The 20,372-nt window shown below is 42.4% G+C and overlaps 1 protein-coding gene across 5 annotated transcripts; it reads right to left on the bottom strand.

The window, feature by feature from the left end:
- Positions 1-265: 265 nt before the first annotated feature.
- LOC100831013 (DNA-directed RNA polymerase III subunit RPC8) lies at positions 266-7,478 on the bottom strand. 5 transcript variants are annotated; one of them, XM_014899971.2, is made up of 9 exons: positions 7,229-7,478; positions 5,138-5,253; positions 4,926-5,021; positions 4,145-4,232; positions 2,974-3,037; positions 2,039-2,108; positions 1,854-1,943; positions 692-790; positions 266-591 (listed from the first exon to the last, which is right to left on the bottom strand). In XM_014899971.2, exons 2-8 carry the CDS (start codon positions 5,246-5,248, stop codon positions 707-709), a joined length of 603 nt encoding a protein of 200 aa, XP_014755457.1. In that variant the 5' UTR covers positions 5,249-5,253; positions 7,229-7,478; the 3' UTR covers positions 266-591; positions 692-706. The 5 variants fall into 5 exon arrangements, with proteins under 5 accessions (XP_014755457.1, XP_010238479.1, XP_014755454.1 ...); XM_010240177.3 differs by adding an exon at positions 5,337-5,443 and having other exon boundaries at positions 266-790; positions 7,229-7,477; XM_014899968.2 differs by having other exon boundaries at positions 266-790; positions 5,138-5,306; positions 7,229-7,477.
- Positions 7,479-20,372: the final 12,894 nt, after the last annotated feature.

Consider the following 20,372-nt stretch of genomic DNA (forward strand, 5'->3'; position numbering starts at 1 on the left):
TGAGAACTGTTTCTGCAAGAACCGATTGTTTCATGTGAATTCCTATCTTTATTCATGTGAAAATTATTGTCCTGTGAAGAAATTGGATTATTGCTCAATCATAGAATCATATAGCTGAAGGGCATAGAATGATCTAGAGATGGTCTCATTGTTTTTTTGTTTTGAATTGAAAATGAAGTGTCCATATAGACCATGAGGAAGCCAACATGTCCAATGATACTTGCAAGTGGTGAGCAATAGAAACCACAAATAGCACACACAAAAATCAGATCACGAAAACATAAGTTCACCAAAAATCTGTCGAAAACTCAACTAGGATATCTGAAAGCGTCACAAGCGTCCAACCTCTGAGGAGACTGCTACGCCGTAAACCAAAATATCAGCGGCATCTGCATCTTGTCCACGATTTCACACTTCCACAGTAACCGTCAGAAATTGATTTCCCTCCTAGATCTTTTACACAGAAATTGACTTCCAGGACGTTCTCTAACTCATATCACATATGTTTTCAACTTCGAACCTGACCTATTTTTTCTTCTTTCCTAGTGTCATTACAAACTACCGTTTCTAAGGGGGCGTGCAGCAGCACATCTGCAAGGAAACAGTTCATAACAGCTATTACTAGATACCGGTTCTAGGGTTTCTAACATGCTAACTAATGGGCTAAATATCTAATACAAGAAGCAATTACCAAAGTAACTTGCAGCTACTGCTCTTCTTCTTCCTCTGCCTCTTCTTCGTCTGCAGCCCACCAAGCAAGAAGACCCAGACCATCTCCTTTAATACTTCCCTGCAAAAGGATTGACCTAGTCACAAAAGCATGAAGAACGAAATTCACAGCATACAAAGATGTTATGTGTAGTAGGGCATCAAACAGATGAAAGCAAATTTTGCAGGCCTTGTTTGAAAACATTTTAGACAAGGCATGTACTTGCAGTACAAATATCTAGTTTCTCAAATAATATGCTGTAGGGAAGTGGCAAGGGCTGTACAGCCCATGGCCAACCTCCCCTAAACTTCTGGCACCATTAAGTACGAGTGGCTCACATATTAAGTGTCGCAACTTTGTCTAGATACACATGTATTAAGACGTGTTTTAGTGTGTAGATACATGCATATCTAGACAAAGTTGCGACACTGGGTGAGAGGAACCCATAACCTTTTGCTCATAATATAAGCCACATAACTTTTGTTGACTGTCAAACTTTCTAGACTTCAACCAAACTTATAGCAAAAGATATTAACATCTACTATTCCAAATGAATACACCATAAAAAGTTATTTCATATCAGATCTAATGATCTTGATTTGGGAATCTAAATGTTGTTGGTTTTCTCTATAAAATTGGTAAAACTTTAGCAAGGTCCCAAAAAAATTATATGCCTTATATTTTGGAATAGAGTACATGGAAAAAGGAAGTCCCAAAAAACAGTGATATGCTGCAAAAGATGAACACAGTAAACATGCAATAACAACGCTCATTGTACCAAATAGCCTTGCTTCACATGGACCTTGCATTTGACCATTTCATATAAATAGTTGTAGAGTCATGTGAAGCGATAGTGTATGAGAGACAAAAGACCATCATGCTAACTTAAGAAAAACACTGATGGGCCTAAACCTCACCAGGGCTTTAGAGATAAGAGAAAGTGGACAAGAATTTTCATGGGAACACATCGAGAGAAAATAGCTAGCAAATGTTATATGTTCAACTGAAAGACATGATAGGATATTTGTCAAACAGAATTACAGAATTAACATTATGTTCATCCAACACTAGTCCATGGGAACCAATCATGAATATAAGCATATATAAATTGTGTATGCATATGACAAATATATACGAGACATACAATGATCTGCATTGGAGCAAATGGCTTGTCATCCTCCTTTTGCTCAACTGGTATAGGTGGGTATTTTATGCCAGATACCAAGAATCGTATCTGCATAGAAATTGCACTGATTGTAAGCTCTTTGTGGTCAGTGGCTACAGGAAATAGTAATTGCTTTGAATTAAACAGAATAAAACTAAGAATACCTCATCATCTATATCAAGATAAAGTTCATCGCCATCATCAGTCTTCAGCATCCACCTACCATCTTCCCCCCTGGAAATACATGGACAATAAAATGAGAAGTACAGATAATACTTTCTTCATGAGTCATGGAAAAGGGAAAATATATCATATTGTACGATACTCCAGCTAATGACCTCCCGCCGTTTGGGTTTATAAGGCTCATATTGAAATTTGTGCCACACTTTGATTAACAATTATTCAAATTATATTTAGTATATATATATATATATACATAAAAAAGTTATATCATTAGAAAGAGTTTTTCAATACGAATCCAACAATATATCTTTTGTGCCGCGATAATCTCATATTACCAATGTAATTTTTGATCAAAGTTTAGCATAAAATTCCGCGTGGGCCTTATAAACCCAAACGGAGGGAGTAGTCTTTATTTTAGTTGAATGCTCCCTCCATTCCAAAACACAACTCATATAGATTTGTGCACTTGGACCAAGGCAGCTCTCGTTTCTAGTGCCTAACCACTCATATTGGATTAATAATAAATGGATATGAGTAGTTATTGGCCGGGTGCGGGTACCAAGAGAAAAATGAGGTGTGTTTTGGAATAAATGAGAAAAATCTATATGAGTTGTGTTTTGGAATGGAGGGAGTACAAGTTAAGGTGTTCTAAAACAATTCCCTGCACACATCATTCTTATCCAATGTCTCTGTTTTGTTTTCGTATGTGACTCAATCAGGGTTGAACATGGTAACTTTTCATGAAAAAAAAAGCTATCTCAAGCATGCTTAAAGACATATAAAGAACAGAATTGAATGTTAATCCACAAATAAAATACAAATGTCCAGTATCTGGAGATAAATATAACACCTCAACTTTCAAATAATACTAGTGACTGATGTACTGCCACAATAAAATAACAGAGGAATGTGTTACCTCACTGTGCCATACTGCATCAAGTGTCCTGGAATGCATATGTCGCTGAAAAAATCAAGTGAAACTGAAGAAGGGAAACAGTGTTACCAGTTAAAACCAATCATTTTGTGTGTACAGCTTATCCAATGACTGAATTACATAGTGATAACATTATGATTTTAATTTCCATAACATGCAGGAAGCATTAAAACCTTGTAGATATATGAAATACAAATAGTCCAACAGAGTAGAGAAGAGAAGAAACAAGCTCAGGAATCATTTCAGTGTACATGCTTGTCGAAAATGAAATGAAAGAATCTACGATGAAATATTAGTCTTTTATCATGCAGCAGCACTACCCTCGAGATATTGTTATGTAGACGGATATGGGACTAGGAAGTATTCTGATAAATATGGAATATTATTTAAATAGGAAGGAGAGTTATTTAGATAGGAAAGAGATGGGTTAGAGATTGAATCCTTATCCTTTGGTTGTTACTTATGGGTCAAGTAAGTCCTCTAATACAAGGAACATCATATGTATCGATCATCAATCAGGCAATGAGAAATTAACCAATGTAGTCCCTCCCGCGTTCGTCCAGCCCTAATTAATGTTCTACTTTCCGATCCCCTACGCCGTGTGCCTGACTATATCCATGGCGATAGTTACCCAATTTGTTCCAGACATTGTGCTTAGATTTTGACTTTTGACTACTCCGAATAATGTACCAGGCTTATTTATCCCAAAGCATTTGCAAAAATGTTATTTCCGCTTTCATGTCTCTAGATCAGGACCAAAATGCAAGAGACATACCAGCAATAATTATTCTGTTTATAAGTGTGGTAAAGAATGGTGACCAACATGCCAACAATTGTGGCAAACAGTGTAATAAAGTAAGAAAAGCAAATGAACATGCCCGAAATGATTTTATCATTCGAACAATACAAGAATTCATGATTAACATTAAATAGTATGAGGATTAGACATCACACAGAGATTTTAATATTCTCTTTAGACAATAGAATGGACATACCATGGCATGAAAATATGAATAAATTCCCTTCAGTGCTAGATGTTAATGTTAAGAAAATTAAAGGCAAGTACTAAAGTAGTCATAGATGAATTGAAACAAGGGTTATAAGAGATTGCCAACCAATTAGCCAACCAGAAGTGAGAAAATAACTAAGTCACCTTGTAAACCCTTTTCGTCATATCCACTGATTTTCCCAACAAGAACCTCCCCAATAAAGGGCCTGAACATCAACAACCTAAAGGAAACCTATCCAAGATGGCAAAAAGAAGGGAATCTAAGCATGATTTGTAAAATGTATGAAGCCTAAACTTAAAATGAATCACTTCTCTGAGGTCTCAAATTTTGTACTAACAGCCATATTGGAAGAAGGGGCATCCATGGTAATGTAAAAGTGCGACATACATTCATAATGAGTCAATCACAAGTAGCACCCTGCTAGGAATAGGCTAAACTATCCAGTTGAGGCACAGAAATAATCAGGATTAACTTGCAACACAGAAAATTGCACCTTGGCATCACAATAGTCAATTAAATGAGCACAAATTGAGGGTGCTACTACTTTTTGAACTGTAGTCAGTAGTGTATAGAACTTCTGTTAATAAGTCTGAATATCTAGGAGATAAACCACGTAAGTGACAAACTTATTCTACCAATCCCAAAAGTTCTAGCTCTATGTAAGCACAGCAGGGAAATGATAAGTACTGCTAAGAACTTAAAAAGGGCTCCTGGTAATTCAATGAACACTTCTGCACAGGAAAGAAGTAAATACATACTGGAACTTCAATTTCAATTAAATTGCACAAATTGAAGGGTATGAACTATGAAATAGTAACAGTCACCTTTCAGGAATTCACCGAGAAAAAAACATATAATATAAGTAGTAACATCTCACATTCCTTAACAAACATAAATGGATGACAAAACAATAGGACACATTACTTTATACGTCGAGCAGCCCTCTCCTGGAAAGATGAATCCACCTTCGACGGCAAGAATGTCATAGACAGACACACAGAGGCCAAGATTTGTGATCACCTACGGTGCAAGTCCATACACAGATTGAGGCATGCAACTAAATACCAGCAGTGGAACAGATTTCTGGCACCGTGAAATAAATCCCGTTTACTACTATGTAATCCAGTTCGCTCTACCTTATCCAGGAAGAGCCTCTCAAGCTCGGTCTTGATGGCATCGACTAGAGGGCGGCTCAGCAAGTGTGGCGGCATCGGCAGATTGTGCTCAATCTGGCTCAGAACAAACATCCTGCCTGAAATGCAGACTCGGTCATGTCCAGTGGTGGAGACAGGACAATATTAAAGCCTGGACAAGCTGCAAGCATAAATGTCTAACCATAATCTGTGTAACAAGCATCAGTCCTTCATTTAAAATTGAGAACAACAAGCACAGCATATTTGGAATATAGATATAAGCTCCAAAGCTGGGAACTGCATATCACACTATATTTAAATAAAATCGGATGAGTACACAAGTAAATGTTCACAGATGAGAACACAGCTAAAATACATAATCATACAAGAAAGTTAAAAGTGAATTGAGTGGATGGATGAACCACAAATAATCACACATGGCAATCGACTAACCGAGTGAATTGACTAATTGCCTGATTGACTGAATGTTCAGCAACAACAGACTGATAGACTAAATGAGCAATGAGCAACAAATAGGGGAAGCCTCCAAGAGAGGATGAGAGGGAGAGCGAGCAATAACTCAATGTCACTGCTCACCTGCAAGCCAAAGCAGAAGACAGCCACCAGACATCAGTCCTCGGAGCTAGAGAACCGTGCTTCTGTGAGCCTGCTCCCTACTGTCTCCACGCATGTGCAAGGGTTTTGGGTTGACTTGGAAGAGGACATGCCGAGAATGGACGGGGGCACAGCCCACAAAAGCAGGGATGCGGCCCAGGTTGCAGAGGGCCAAGTCGTGGCCCAGAGCGCAAAATTGAGGCTGTTATCCTAGGGGGGAGATTTTCTTCTGACAGACTCACGCCTCATGAGTTTGCTGTTTGCAAGCACAAGTGAGCTAGTTCACAGTTTTAGGAGCCCCTTAGAAAGATCTGGTTTGTTCATAAGCCAGTTGTTGAGATGAGCACCAGATAAGCTGTAGTGTGAATAAGTCAAATCCAGCTTATTTCTAACTGTTTGTTTCTAAGTGCTTATGGAATTCGAGCTTATTTTCATGAAGGGTGCAAAGTCTGAAATACCCATAGACTCGCTTGTTTAATTGTTAGTTGGGAGTAGTTGTTTTGGACTGTTTATTTGCACAAGTGCCTATGAAAAATACATTTCAAAGACAAAGACAACAACATTATGATAATTTCAAGCAGCACATCAAGTTTGTAAATCACTAATAGGAAACAAACCTACATATGGGCCCCTCATGTCAAACGTCAAACATGTAATGCCTACCTGCATTTCTCGGGCCCTGAGCCGTCTCTTCATCTCCGCGCCAGTCCAGTGTTGCCTCCTTGGGAGCGCAACTTGGGCACAGGTCGCGGAGGCATGCAGGCGGCGTAGTGCACTAGTGATTGAAGTCGTGCACTCATGTGGCCACCAGATACAGGTGTGTGCAAGCGCCGAGCGGCGACGTCGTGAAGCTGTAGGAAGAAAATCCACTCACTAGGACAGCAGACCCAATTTGGCACTGGGGGCACGCTCAGCACCATGCCTGCAACCTGTGTAATCTGGGCCGTGTTCCTGCTTTCCTAGGCTGAGCTTGGCATTCCTTGTCTTTGCCTAGTGGCGTCCCAGTCCACTCTCAATCGACAACTCTGTGTCCCGAGTCAACCCAAAACCCTTGCTCACGCGCAGAGACAGCAGAGAGCAGACTCATGGCGGTGGATGGCGCGGTGCTCTAGCTCCGGGACAACGCTGACCAATGACTAGATCACTCCCTCTCCTCTCAAATACTCGGGGATTCAGCGTATGTTCGTGTTTGAGCCTACTTTTGTAATGTATTTAGTGAAGGTTTTGGACTTTTGGTTGCCCATTAGTTGGCCAATTTTAGCAACAAAAATGAACTAGCGTTGGTAGGGAGATATTGGCTTTCCAAAAAGTTGGCTCCCATCCAAACAAGGACCAAAGTTTTGTTCATCACCAAAATTTTGTTAGGGTGGACTTTGGCGACTATCCAAACGTACCTCGGACTCTCCCTCTCTGCTGCAGGTGAGCCGTGATAGATCAAAAGGAATTTTTACATACAGCATACATGTAGAACTATTTTACCTTGCTCAGAGCTCGCGGCTGGAGACTGTATCAGAGCTGGCTAGCTGCCGGCTGCCGGCGGGCGACGTCGAGGCAGGGGGTGACCTGGGGGCGGCGGCCAAAAGGGACAGAACTTGGGGAGGCGAACTTGGACGGTGGGCTACTGGAGGAACTCGGAGCCGAGAGCAGCGGCGGGGGAGGGGGAAATGCGGAGGGAGGGCGGGAGAGAGGCGGCGGAAGGAGGTTGGGAACAGGGGACAGGGGAGAGCCCTACTCCGGTTGCGGGAAATTGGCAACGCCCAGCGCACGATTGGTTGAATACGGCCCAAGAAAAGTTTCTCTTTTCCGGCCCAAAGCGCGGATACCTTTTTTCGCGAAGAAGGATACATTTCCTAGTGAAATTCTTTCTTTTCTTTTTTTTAATAAAATTCAGGCTAACTCATTCATTCACACAACAAAGATTTGTCCTCCCTAAAAAAAAGGATTCAGAGTTCATCTAAAAAAACATTCAGAGTTCAAACATCTTGGATGAAAGCAGGAACACAATGTGGAAACACGAAGCATGATCCACCTCGATCATAAGCATTAGTGCTAACATGAACAAAAGAAACGTAATTGAAGCTACAAGCAAATTACGAACCAGTTTTAAAACGGTCTCTGCCTAGCATTCACCTTCAAAATAAGGTCAAGCAATCGGAGCGCAACACAACATAGGAAAAATCCTCCTCTCGAACCAAATTAACTGCACGTCGCAAGGCCAGTGCTTCTGCAATCTTCGGTGAAGTGACCCCTTCGAAGGACGCCAGGACGGACGTAAGCCATGAAACAACATCCCCGATTATCACGCGCCGCAACACCAATGGCCGAGCTTGAGGAGGCTATGAAAACGGTTGAATATTAAATTGGAATCGGTGGCGATGGATTGGCGCCGTTGGTCGGTCAACCTCATTAAAATTACAATATATGCTACTGCCTCTTTTTTTTTTCTCCCGTCTTATTCATGATTTCAGTAGTAGAAATTCTACGGTTTAAATTTACCGAAAGTTATTGTACGGTCCAAATTTGTCACAACATAATACGAACAGTTCTAAAATAATTCAATCTCCTTAGCATGAAATCCAAAATTCTTCGTATCCATCTCAGTGTGGAAATCAATCCGAACCCAAACAAAAAATCTCGGTATCAATCTCAGTATGGAAATCAATCCAATCGAAAAATCAATGTCCAGACTTCGCCTCCACCGGCTCGTGCTTGATACACTTTCCGTTGTTCCGTAGCATCGCACGGGTTTTTTTGCTAGTTAATAAAAATCAAACCAAGCAGCGGTGGGGTCCACTTTTGCCACTCCGTCCAAGCTGCACACCTTGAAGACTGATTCAGCTTCAGAACATACTCATCGATCATATTCATAAATCATAAGCTTGTATCTTTCATATTGTCGTTGCATGACAAATTTTGGCTTCATTGTTCGTCACACCGTTACGAGCTTCCCACATGAGTCAGCATGTAACATCCACGACAAAACGCTGAATATCATTGCATCTGTGCAGCTCAAATACGGAGTAGTTTTAAGGAAAATAGTCGTTGTTTTGCATTGCAGATCAGTCTATCCCTGCATAACCGAAGAACAAACTAACTAACTCAGACTTAATGTCCTCAGAGACAGCTGAGGCAATAAGGCACATGAAAAATAGTGTTGCACACTCCCTACCTGTCCAGAATGTTAGAACTATGGAATCAACTAGATGTAGATCGGTACGGGTAGATAGCTCTATTGTGATAGAACATGGCATTTGGGTATGGGGTTAGAGAGAGAGAGAAGGATAGAGCGATGTGTACCTTCGCCTTGGGACGATGAGGAGCTTGACGGAGGAGCCATGTCGACGGCGAGGGAGCGAAGGTGAGGGAGAGACGGCGTGGAGCGACGGCGGCGGCGGAGCTTCCCGTCGCTTCTGCGCAAACCCTAGATCGGTCTTGGGGTTGTCGGGGAGGGGGGGGTGGCTACGCAGTCGAACCTCGTAACTCGTGCCCCGGCCCCCTCACCTCTTTATATTGCGCAGCGCTACAGGGGCCCGCCAACCATAGTGGGTTGGGCGCTCCCGATCTGGGCGTATTAGATCTAGGGCCCGGTGGGCCGTTGGGCCCACACGGTGGAGATCGCCCTAACATTCTCCCCCTTAATCTCAGCTTTTCTTTTAACTGTATATTTTTTACTTTACTTGTTCCACCACCGATTAGTACGTAGAGCATGTTTCATCGTCTCAGCTCAATTGCCGATAGAATCAGACAGCTACAACGTGCCTTTCTGTGTTAAAACAAATTTTGTTTCTTTTCGGTCCAATCTTTATTCAGGAATCATAGGCTTTCCCTTAAACCCAAGCCGGCTAAGTGTTCTTTGAACACACTGGGTGGTAGGCCTTTCGTAAACAAATTCCTTGAACACACTGGGTTGTTGTGAGTATAGAACACTGCTGGCTGATTGTCGCGGCACATCTTTAGTGGTTTGTCGATACAATCCACCACTTTCAAGTCGGGTATAAATTTCTTTAACCATATCGCCTGCCCCGTGGCCTCATAACATGCTATAAATTCTGCATACATCATGGATGATGCAACTATTGACTGTTTGGAGCTTCTCCACGAAATAGCCCCGCCTGCAAGAGTGAATACATATCTTGACGTGGATTTTCTATCATCTCTATCTCCCGCAAAATCTGCATCTGAATACCCTCTTATCTCTAGGGAATCAGATCTTCTATATGTTAGCATGAGGTTTTTTGTGCCTTGCGCATAACGCAATGCTTTCTTTACCATTTTCCAGTGCTCTATGCCTGAATTTTCTTGATATCTACCGAGTACCCAGGTGATAAAAGCTAAGTCAGAGCGAGTGCACACTTGTGCATACTGTAGGCTTCCAACAGCTGAAGCATATGGAACCGCTTTCATTTGATCGATCTCATATTGACTTTTGGGACATTGAAATTTCCCAAAATTGTCGCCCTTGACTATAGGAGCAGGTGTGGCATTGCTCGCATGCATAATGTATTTTTTTAGAATCTTTTCTAAATATGCCTTTTGCGATAGTCCTAGAACCCCATTTTTCCTATCTCGGTGAATTTCTATGCCCAAGACATATAAAGCTTCACCAAGATCTTTTGTTTCAAAATTTGAGGACAAAAACTTCTTTGTTCTAGTAGTAGACTGACATCACTGCTAGCAAGCAAGATATCATCCACATACAAAATTAGGAAAATATATTTCCCACTTTTAAACTTTGCATAAACGCAGTTGTCCTCAACATTCTCTTTGAACCCAAATTTCTTAATGGTCTTATTAAACTTTAGATACCACTGTCTTTAGGCTTGCTTTAATCCATAAATGGATTATTTTTAGGCGGCATCCCATGTTTTCCTTGCCTTCCATAATAAAACCCTTGGGTTGTTTCATGTAGACATTTTCTTCTAAATCCCCATTTAGAAATGTCGTCTTAACATCCATCTGATGTAGCTCTAAATCAAAATGCGCCACTAGTGCCATTATTATTCTCAAGGAATCTTTGCATGAGACTGGTGAAAATGTCTCATTGTAATCTATTCGTTCTCTTTGTGTAAATCCTTTTGCCACGACTCGTGCTTTATACTTTTCTATATTCCCTCTAGAGTCATATTTGGTTTTGTAGACCCATTTAGAGCCTACCGTTTTGGCTCCTTTAGGAATTTCCTCTAAGTCCCAAACTTCGTTGTAACTCATCGATCTCATCTCATCTTCCATGGCCTCCAGCCACTTCGATGAGTGAGAACTACTCATGGGTTCTTCATATGAAGTGGGATCATTCTCCATATGAACTCTTTCTGTATTATAAACTTTATAATCTTTTGGAATGGCTAACTTTTTAACTTTTGAGACCTTCTAGGGACCTCAATTTCTGGCACGTTCTGTGTCTCTAAATGTGGCACATGTTCAGGCTGCTGCACCTCCCTTTCATGTGTAGCAATGGGTTGAGTTGGCTCCTGACGGACAGGTTCCGGACCTTCACTCATTGTTGTCATGTGTGGAGTTGCAACAGGTGTCAACACCACAATCTCAGGGATTGTCGATGCGGCAACAATAGGTAGTGAAAAGAATGGCTCCTGAGATTGTCAACACCACAATCTCAGGGAATTTCTCCTCAAGATCAACTTTCCGAGCTACCGTTTCCCCCCCCCCCCACCCATCATTTCGTCATCTAAGAAGACGGCGTGTCTCATTTCCACAAACTTTATGTATCTGTCTGTACAGTAGAAACGAAAACCTTTTGATCTTTCAGGGTAGCCAATGAAATGGCAACTTACTGTCTTGGTATCCAACTTTGCAATATTTGGGTTAAACACTTTGGCTTCAGCTGGCCTCCCCCACACCCGCAGGTGTTGTAGAGAGGGCACTCTTCTTGTCCACAGCTCGTACGGTGTTTTGGGCGCCGACTTGCTTGGCACTCTATTGAGAATGTGAATGGTAATTTTTAATGCCTCCATCCACAATCTCATGGTAATGTGGAATAACTCATCATACTGCGCACCATATCCATAAGGGAACGGTTACGCCTTTCAGCTACTCCATTTTGCTGAGGCTCGCCCGGCATTGAATACTGGGCAACTATTCCAGTCTCATGTAGGAACCTTGCAAAAGGTCCAGGGACTCCGTATGGGATGTGCCGACCGTAGTACTCCCCTCCACGGTCGGATCTTACTATCTTTATCTTTTTATCATGCTGATTTTCAACTTCAGCCTTGAATATTTTAAATTTATCCAACGCTTCTAACATTTCTTTTATTAGATAAATGTAACCATAACGGAAGTAATCGTCTATGAATGTTATGAACGAGTCATAACCATCCACACTTTTCACAGGAAATGGTCCACAAATGTCTGTGTGAATAATTTCTAGTGTGCTGGTGCTACTATTGCACCCTTTTTTATTTTTTTTACATACTTTTGTTTAATGCAATCTACGCATTGCTCTATTTCTGAGAACTCTAATGGATGAAGAATTTCTGTTTTAACAAGTCTTTCTATTCTCCCCCTCAAAATATGGCTCAAACGACAGTGCCATAATTTCGATGATTCATGAGTCCTTTTTCTTTTCTTTTGTGCTTTCTCCGACGCGGCATCATGTTCATTCACTTTACACACAGAATATACGTTTTCACGTATGGATAATAAATAAAGCTCATTGTGAAGGAAGGAACACCCACACAATCATTATTAAACCATATGGCACACTTGCCATGTCCAAAATGACATTCATAATCAACTTTGTCCAAACGTGATATACTAATCAAGTTTATGTGTAATGAAGGAACATAAAACACATCTCTAAGCAGGATCGTGATTCCATTGGGAAGCTCCAAGGAGATGTCGTCGACAACTTCTACATCCGCTTGGACTCCATTTGCAACTTCAATGCATCTTTCGTTTCTTTGCGTAGTCCGCGTCGAAAGGAATCACTGTAAAGAATTTGCAACATGAACAGTTGCACCGGAGTGAATCCACCAAGTAGATTTTGAAAACTGTGTATACAAGGATTCATTTACAAAGGAAATGGAGTTTATACCATTCTTTGCCATGATTGACTTTAGCCATTCCGGGCAATTTTTCTTGTATGCCCGGTCTTCTTGTAGTGGAGGCATGTATCTTTGTCCAATGGAAAAAACTTTTGTTGTTGCTGATGTTGCATGGGAGCTTTATCATGTGGCTTTGAAGGTGACGGCGACCGGCGGCAGCCGCAGGCACCACCACACGTGTAGACTGTTCTTTTCTCTTTTAGGGTTAGGGTTTGCCTCGTTTTGATTTCTTTCTTTTTCTTCTTTCTTTTTCTATCCCGACGGATCTATGATTCTAACGTTGCTCTGATACCAATGTTAGAACTATGGGATCAACTAGATGTAGATCGGGACGGGTAGATAGCTCTACTGTGATAGAACATGGCATTCGGGTATGGGTCTAGAGAGAGAGAGAGAAGGGTAGAGGGATGTGTACCTTCGCCTTGGGATGACGAGGAGCTTGACGAAGCGGCCATGTCGACGGCGAGGGAGCGACGATGAGGGAGAGACGACGGGGAGCGACGGCGGCGACGGAGCTTCCCGTCGCTTCTGCGCAAACCCTAGATCGGTCTTGGGTTTGTCGGTGGGGGGGTTTGGCTACGCAGTCGAACCTCGTAACTCGTGTCCCGGCCCCCTCACCTCTTTATATTGCGCAGCGCAACAAGGACCCGCCAACCATAGTGGGTTGGGCGAACCCGATCTGGACGCGTTAGATCTAGGGCCCGGTGGGCCGTTGGGCCCACACGGTGGAGATCACCCTAACACAGAAAAGCAGTGGCTAGCTCGCTAAAGCCAGTAACCCATTGCCAAACGGTCATGTGCGAGACATCACAAAGTTAACAAATTTTTACTTGGCACAACTCAGAACAACTGCAAATATATAGGCATTAAGAAATGAAGTTAGTAGATCCGTAGCCAAAAATGCATCAGAAATGAAATCGGTAGCTCCCGTAAATTCTAGTACTCCCGTATGAAAAATACACCGTACCGCTTATTGGTTAGTACCTATTACATGTTATACCCGGTCCAAATGCACTACTACACCTTTTTTTTTTCGGAAAAAAAGTGAATTGTTGTAGAAAAAGGTCCGAATTCATTTTAGAGGAGAGCACTTTACCCTTTCCGACTTCTATGGAGATCGAGCATGTATACCGGCCTTGTGAAACTATTAGTTCGTGATAGTTACGTTTTTCTAATGATTGATCAATGTTTGGACTTTGGAAGTTTGGAGAGCCGTGAATGTACTACCTAGGAGTACGAAGAACATTTCCGTGGTCCGTGGATAAGATCACCTCGAGGGTCAAGTAGACTATAGTTTAGCTTGCCATGGTCCATTGAGACATCCACGTTCATTCTGAACCTGGATGGAATGCTGTCCCGGTTGGAGTGAATCTGGGATCAGGATATTTGCTGGCAGTGGGCAGTCACCTATCCAGGAGCCCTTCTATATATCCACGTCAAATATAAACTAGGAGTACCATGGAAAAGAAGTGCAAAGTTCATAGTTTCACGTAATTTTCATATTTTTGTTCATGTGCAAAGTTCTTAATAGTTTCCTAAATACAGATTTGTAGATTGTGTTATAAGAGAATTATAACGTTATTGAATGACATCCTTACAATTTTTTAGTACGGACGGGTGGAAGCTGCAAATAACAACATAATTTGTTTCGTTATATAATATCGTATATAAACTATGTGTCCTTACAACTTTTTCGTACTGACGGGTCGAAACCGCAGACAACATCATATTTTCTATCGTTATAAGAAAACTATAATGTTATTTAACAATCAGTTTTCGTCGGTTGCCTCCATACTTATGGTTAAAAAAATGCCTCTATACGTGAGCTCTAGCCTTTTTTAGCATCCTTCTGGTCCTTGGGCACTTTCAACAAAACCCAGAACCTCAGAAATCTCCAACATCCAACAACATCACCCTCCGGTTTTAAAAGATATGTACATACATTTTTTACAATGTGAAATGTAGAACAAAAGAACAAGGGAGAAAATGGCTTCTTAATAATAAATAGGAGTAGTTTTGTTGCTAGTAGAAGGTACCTACGATAAAACAAAACATAATGTTGGTCACTTTAGTGTTTGTTAAAGAGAAAATTCCACTTTGTATCATCTAGATTTATAAAATTGACACTCTTAGGTGTCTAAAATTCCTATTTAAATTAACTTTCTAGCATGTACTTTCTCGTATCAATAATAAGTGTCGCTCGTTTAGTAAAAAATGGGATGCTATTTCCTGGTCCTCGCATTCTCTTTCTCTAGCTTTGGAATACATAAATAAATAAAGTCTTAAACAAGACTCGGCCATCCGCTCATTTCAACTTGTCAATTAAAGTATGTTATCCTGACGAGGGGCTGTCCTGCATAGACATGTTTGTGATTTATTTATGTCGGCACTCAGTATTCTGTACTGACAGAACGTTATCCACGAATAAAAACGAAGTTATTCTAGTCCACCGGACAAAAACGAAGCTGGAACAGAACATGCAGGCAACGTGGGGCACTTTTTCACCTTGATCCTCTTGCAAAATGGAAATTCCGGTATTTGTCAGTTTCGAGGTGACTCTTTTTTCTGGGTAATCCTCATTTTACAGTGAGATCCATTTCCTTTTTCTTTCAGTTTGCATCCATGTTTCAGATATTCCCTCAAGTACAGCGTGGGATTGAGTTATCATGACTCCCGAAGTTTAAATATTCTACGCTCTTAAATTGTTGTCAAAATATTAACATGTATCTAGACTTTTTTAAGAATAGATATATATTTGAAAAAAATTGAGTCAAAAATTATTCAGAACGACAGAGTATCTACGGAGTATATTTTCTAGTCATCGGCCAATTGAGCTACTGCTGCTGAGTGCTGACAGATCCCAAGCTGGAGGAGTGAGCAAAGGCATGAAGCATGCCAGGGACGTGGCGACGGGGAGACGCATGTCCGGCACGAGGGCCAACGTGCGTGTCGTGGAGACAAAGGTGCATGGATGCGCAAGGGATGGAGTGTACCACGTGATGGACAGCAACAGAGCGTGCAGCTGTCCGCTAGGCTAGCGTGGCAGCCGGCACAGATTAGGATTTGGCAGCTTTCCGAAGAAGGATTACGATGTGGTCACTGGCCATTTTGCCACAACACAGTGTGTGCGATCGATTTGGTCGCTGAGATGAGATAGCATCAACCGGCATTATGATTTATGACCGATCGATTGGTCGAGCTTAGTTGTTCCTCTCGCAACCGGAAACAATTTTCACGGTCTGTGTGTTGTTTTCGGGCGTTTGAAATAGCACAAGCAGGCCAACCGAGTGTTTCGCATTTTACCTAATGCTCTTTTGGTTTGCAGGCCAACCGAGTGTTACAAACACTATTAGAAAACGGTGCATACATGACGAGACATCAGCGACGAGTCTTTCGTGTCCGTCACTGATGACCAATCATCAGTAACGGGCTCGGGGGCCCGTCACTAATGGTTCAATGCGAAAAATAACAAAAATCAGAAAAGCACACATCAGTGGCGGGCTCAATATCTGGGCACGTCACTGATGTATCTTTTCGGGCCGGCCAACCCATTTGAGGCCCAACGAAATCCATGGCCTATAAAAACCCCACGGCTAACCCTAACTCGCACCCCCTCCCTCCCTGCCTCCACCGCCACCTCCTCTCTTCCTCTGCCCCTCTCTCTGCTCTCCCTCTCGAGTCCAGCGACGTCCCAATCTCTCCTTCCTCCTCTCCATCCCGACCTCTCCCTCTCCTATCTTCTCCCTCCTCACTTTCTTCCATGGCTCCAGTCCGAGCTGCTGCCGTGCCGAGCAGGAGGGAGAGGGTGCCGCCCCTGCCACACAGGAGGGTGCGGGAGCAGCCCCTGGTCCCGACCGCCAATGCCACGTGGGAGGGCGCAGCCCCAGGTCCCGGCCGCCACGCAGGAAGGCGCGGGCTCCGCCTCCAGTCCTGGCCGCCACGCAGGAGGGCGCGGGCGACAGCAACAACAACGCGCGGCGCCGCCAGTTCCGGTAGCCGCCGCCGGCGGCCTCCCTTAACGCGCCATGGAGCCCCGACGCGGATCCGCCCGAGCCGGACGCGGATCTGGCCTCTCCCCGGCTCCCTCCTCCCGCCGTATGTCTCTCGTACTCTCTCCCTCTCTCGGTTCTCTCTCCCTCTAAGGTTCTAACTCTCCCTCTAAGGAGATGGTCAGGTGCTCACGGCGGATCTGGCCGCGGGCCCTCTCGTCCGGCTACCACAGTAGCGCGCCTGCCGTCGGAGCTCGCGGAGGAGATGGTCAAGGAGCTCTCGGCAGATCGACCCCGAAGAAGTCGACTTCCACGAGTTCCACGAGTTCATCTCGTTCTGTTTTCAATGAATCTTTTCTTTTCAAGTGTATGTTAATCCCTATTCTGGATCTACGAACAGAGATATTTGAATTTGTTTGATTTGTGAGACGTTGATTAATATGTTTAATTTGTGAGACATTAATTTGATCAATTTGTGATTTGGTGCATCTGGCCTCCGGCCTGCTTTTTTTTTAATTGAATGAAAAACTATTAGTGTCGGTCATATATGTGTGCCCGCCACTGATGGGGGCGCCTTATTAGCAACGGGTATAGCGCCGGCCACTAATAGGCATCATCAGTAACGGGTGGTCCGACCGTTACTGATGATATGTGCATCAGTAACAGGAAGTTAGTAACAGGTGCCGGGACCGTTAGTGATGTGCTTTTTTGACCGTTACTGATAACCGTTTTTGTAGTAGTGGAAATCCAGCGGATGCACGATACACCGAGGCACGATATTTGTTACTCCCTCCGTCACATAATATGAGGCACGCACGTATTCCTAGATCATCAATTTAGCTTACTAAGTATAAATTAAATAATTAAAAAATATACAATTATAAAGTTATTTCAATAATGATTCTAATGATGTACTTTTTGTTAAGAAAAATATACGTAGTTAATCAAATTGATGATTTAGGAATATGTGTGTGCCTCATATCATGGGATGGAGGGAGTATCAAGGTTCGGCCAAAGCCTCCATTACCGGGGCATGACTATAGGCGCTCCTTCCCCATAATACCGCAAACACCGGCCACTCTGGGCGCCGGCAAAAGCCGCCGGCTCCCCCTGCGAGCCTATTACTATTATGTTGTCATGATTTGTTTGCGCTACCCTACGGTGTCTTTATATATTAGGCCCGGGTTACACGTGTTCGACTCCAGCACCTAACTCTCCGCTAATTCCAAGTCCAATTGTAGCCCTACTCATACACATTTGACACGAGGAAATTGCACGTTCCACCACCTATTGGAGACGTTGTTGCGCAAAACACCACTTCTATGAAATGTTTGCAGATTTCACCATATATTGGTCTAATTAGTTGCAGATAGGTCCTAATAACGTGTTAGAGGAGTTAATCACGTTTCTAACCTGTGGGCCCCGCATGTCAGCGCCAACATGTACCGACCCCTTTGCCACGGTGGACCGGAGTTTGGAGCCAACTTGTTAAAAAGAAATCATGTATGGTTATGTTCTAAAATATGGTAAATCGGGTCGGGTCGGGTCTGCCTCCACCGAATCGGGCATGATTTCATTTTAATCGGTTGGCTCAGACCCGACCCGGTCCACCGTGGTAAGGGGTCGGTCCACGTTGGCACTGCATGCGGGGTCCACAAGTCAAAACGTGGTTAGCTCGCCTAACACGCTATTAAGACCTATCTACAACTAATCAGACCAATACGTGGTGAAATCTGCAAAAAAAATCATAGAAGTGGTGTTTTGCACAACAACGCCCCCAATAAGTGGTGGAACGTGCAATTTCCTCCTCTATTCGACACGTATCTCAACAATAATAATAGAAATGCTAATTTCTTAGTGATTGTATTGAGATTGACATAATTTGTAAGGATATTCTTAAGATTAAGTAAGGCCTCATTCTAAGGACTGAAGTGTACGCTGATTACCTTTTCTATTTCCATGATTCATAATCATATAAACCGAATATACACTGAAGTAGTTATTTTATAGTACTGCCAAAGGGATTGACACGGGAACTAAGTGCCCTCCTATGACCATGTTTCAAGTGACCATGGACCATGGTCTTTTTTTTTAAGGAAAAATCATCGTGGCAACTTTAATGATTTTAAAACTGGCTTGCACCTTCAGCAAAACAAAGCTGAAAATAAAAGGTGGCAGATCATCATACCAAGCAGTTTGATGAGACCCCCGCGCCTGTATAACTAGGTAAACTATGAGCAACAAAATTACTCTCACAAGGACAATGTTGAAACAAGACATGCGTAAAGCCACATTTCTTGTAGTGAAGAAGAGTACATTTGCCGGACCAATGTAATCACCACCATCTTGCATAGTCTGGATTACATCCATACAACCGCAATATCAACAATCCGTCTTGAGCACTCCACCTGTCCGGCCAGAAGAAGGCCATCTTGCATAATCTAGATTACATCCATAAAATCGCAATCAACAATGGTCTTCTTTGGTGGTTGGAACCCTCCCTCGGGGTTCGATGGGGTGTTGGTGTCAATTGCTCAAGGTGAAGGTTTGTACCAACTGGGGGTCAATGTTGGTGATGATGGTGTCTTTGGGTTTTGTATCCTTTCTTGGAAACGATGTCGAAGAGCCAAACACATAGCTCCGGGTTTTTTATACTCTAGTTGAAAGCTTTGATCAAATCAAAGCCCTTGGTGGTTTGGTTGTGCTTGCAGGCAGTGGAGGACAACTTATGACAGGCCGTTGCGGCTTCAAGGTTACGGGTTCATTTGTCACTCTCGATCCTATTTCCACTTAATCAACCGTGCTTCGTGTAGTTTTCGGTCCCATTTTTTTTAATAGAAAAACATAGTTTATAGTTTATAAGGTGTTTTTGAAAACAAAATCTTATACAGACTGTCCATAGAATTACAAACAAATTATCTCTCTCTCTCTCTCTCTTTTATTTTATTATCTTTTCTTCACATTGTCAAAAATCTTAGATGGCACCACCAACCAACGTATATATAGATCGTGGCATACACACGTCTTAGGCTACTCATAGTGGGAGTAACTTAGGTAGTACTATCTCCGCTTCATAATTCTTGTCGAAATTTTACATGTATCTAGACATTTAAAAAAAATAGATACATCCATTTTTGAACAAATTTGAGACAAGAATTATGAAACGGAGGGAGTAACATAAGTGACAACTAGGCAATTTTATGATGTGGCATGGTAATAAATGAAAAAAGATAGTGAGGTGGTAACTAGATATGTTACCATAATATCACACAAATCAAGACAAGATGAGTCCACAACTTAATAAATGACACAACATTTGACATCACATATAAGTTACTACCCGCTATGGAAGTAGTAACTTAGACTAATAACATAACCATGTTTCTACTCTAAGTTACTCCCGACTGTCACTACTCACAAATTTCCCTTGGGCCAAATACTCTAGGTGAAAGCCAAAAAACCTTAGGTAAAGGCTTTACCTAGCGACTGCTCTAGGTAAAGAACCCTAAGTATAGTATGGTGGGTAAAAAAGGCTTTACCTAGGAGCTTTTCAACACCTCTATGGGGAACATTTCT

This window comes from Brachypodium distachyon, chromosome 1, assembly GCF_000005505.3.
Source record: "Brachypodium distachyon strain Bd21 chromosome 1, Brachypodium_distachyon_v3.0, whole genome shotgun sequence".
NCBI lineage: Eukaryota > Viridiplantae > Streptophyta > Magnoliopsida > Poales > Poaceae > Brachypodium > Brachypodium distachyon.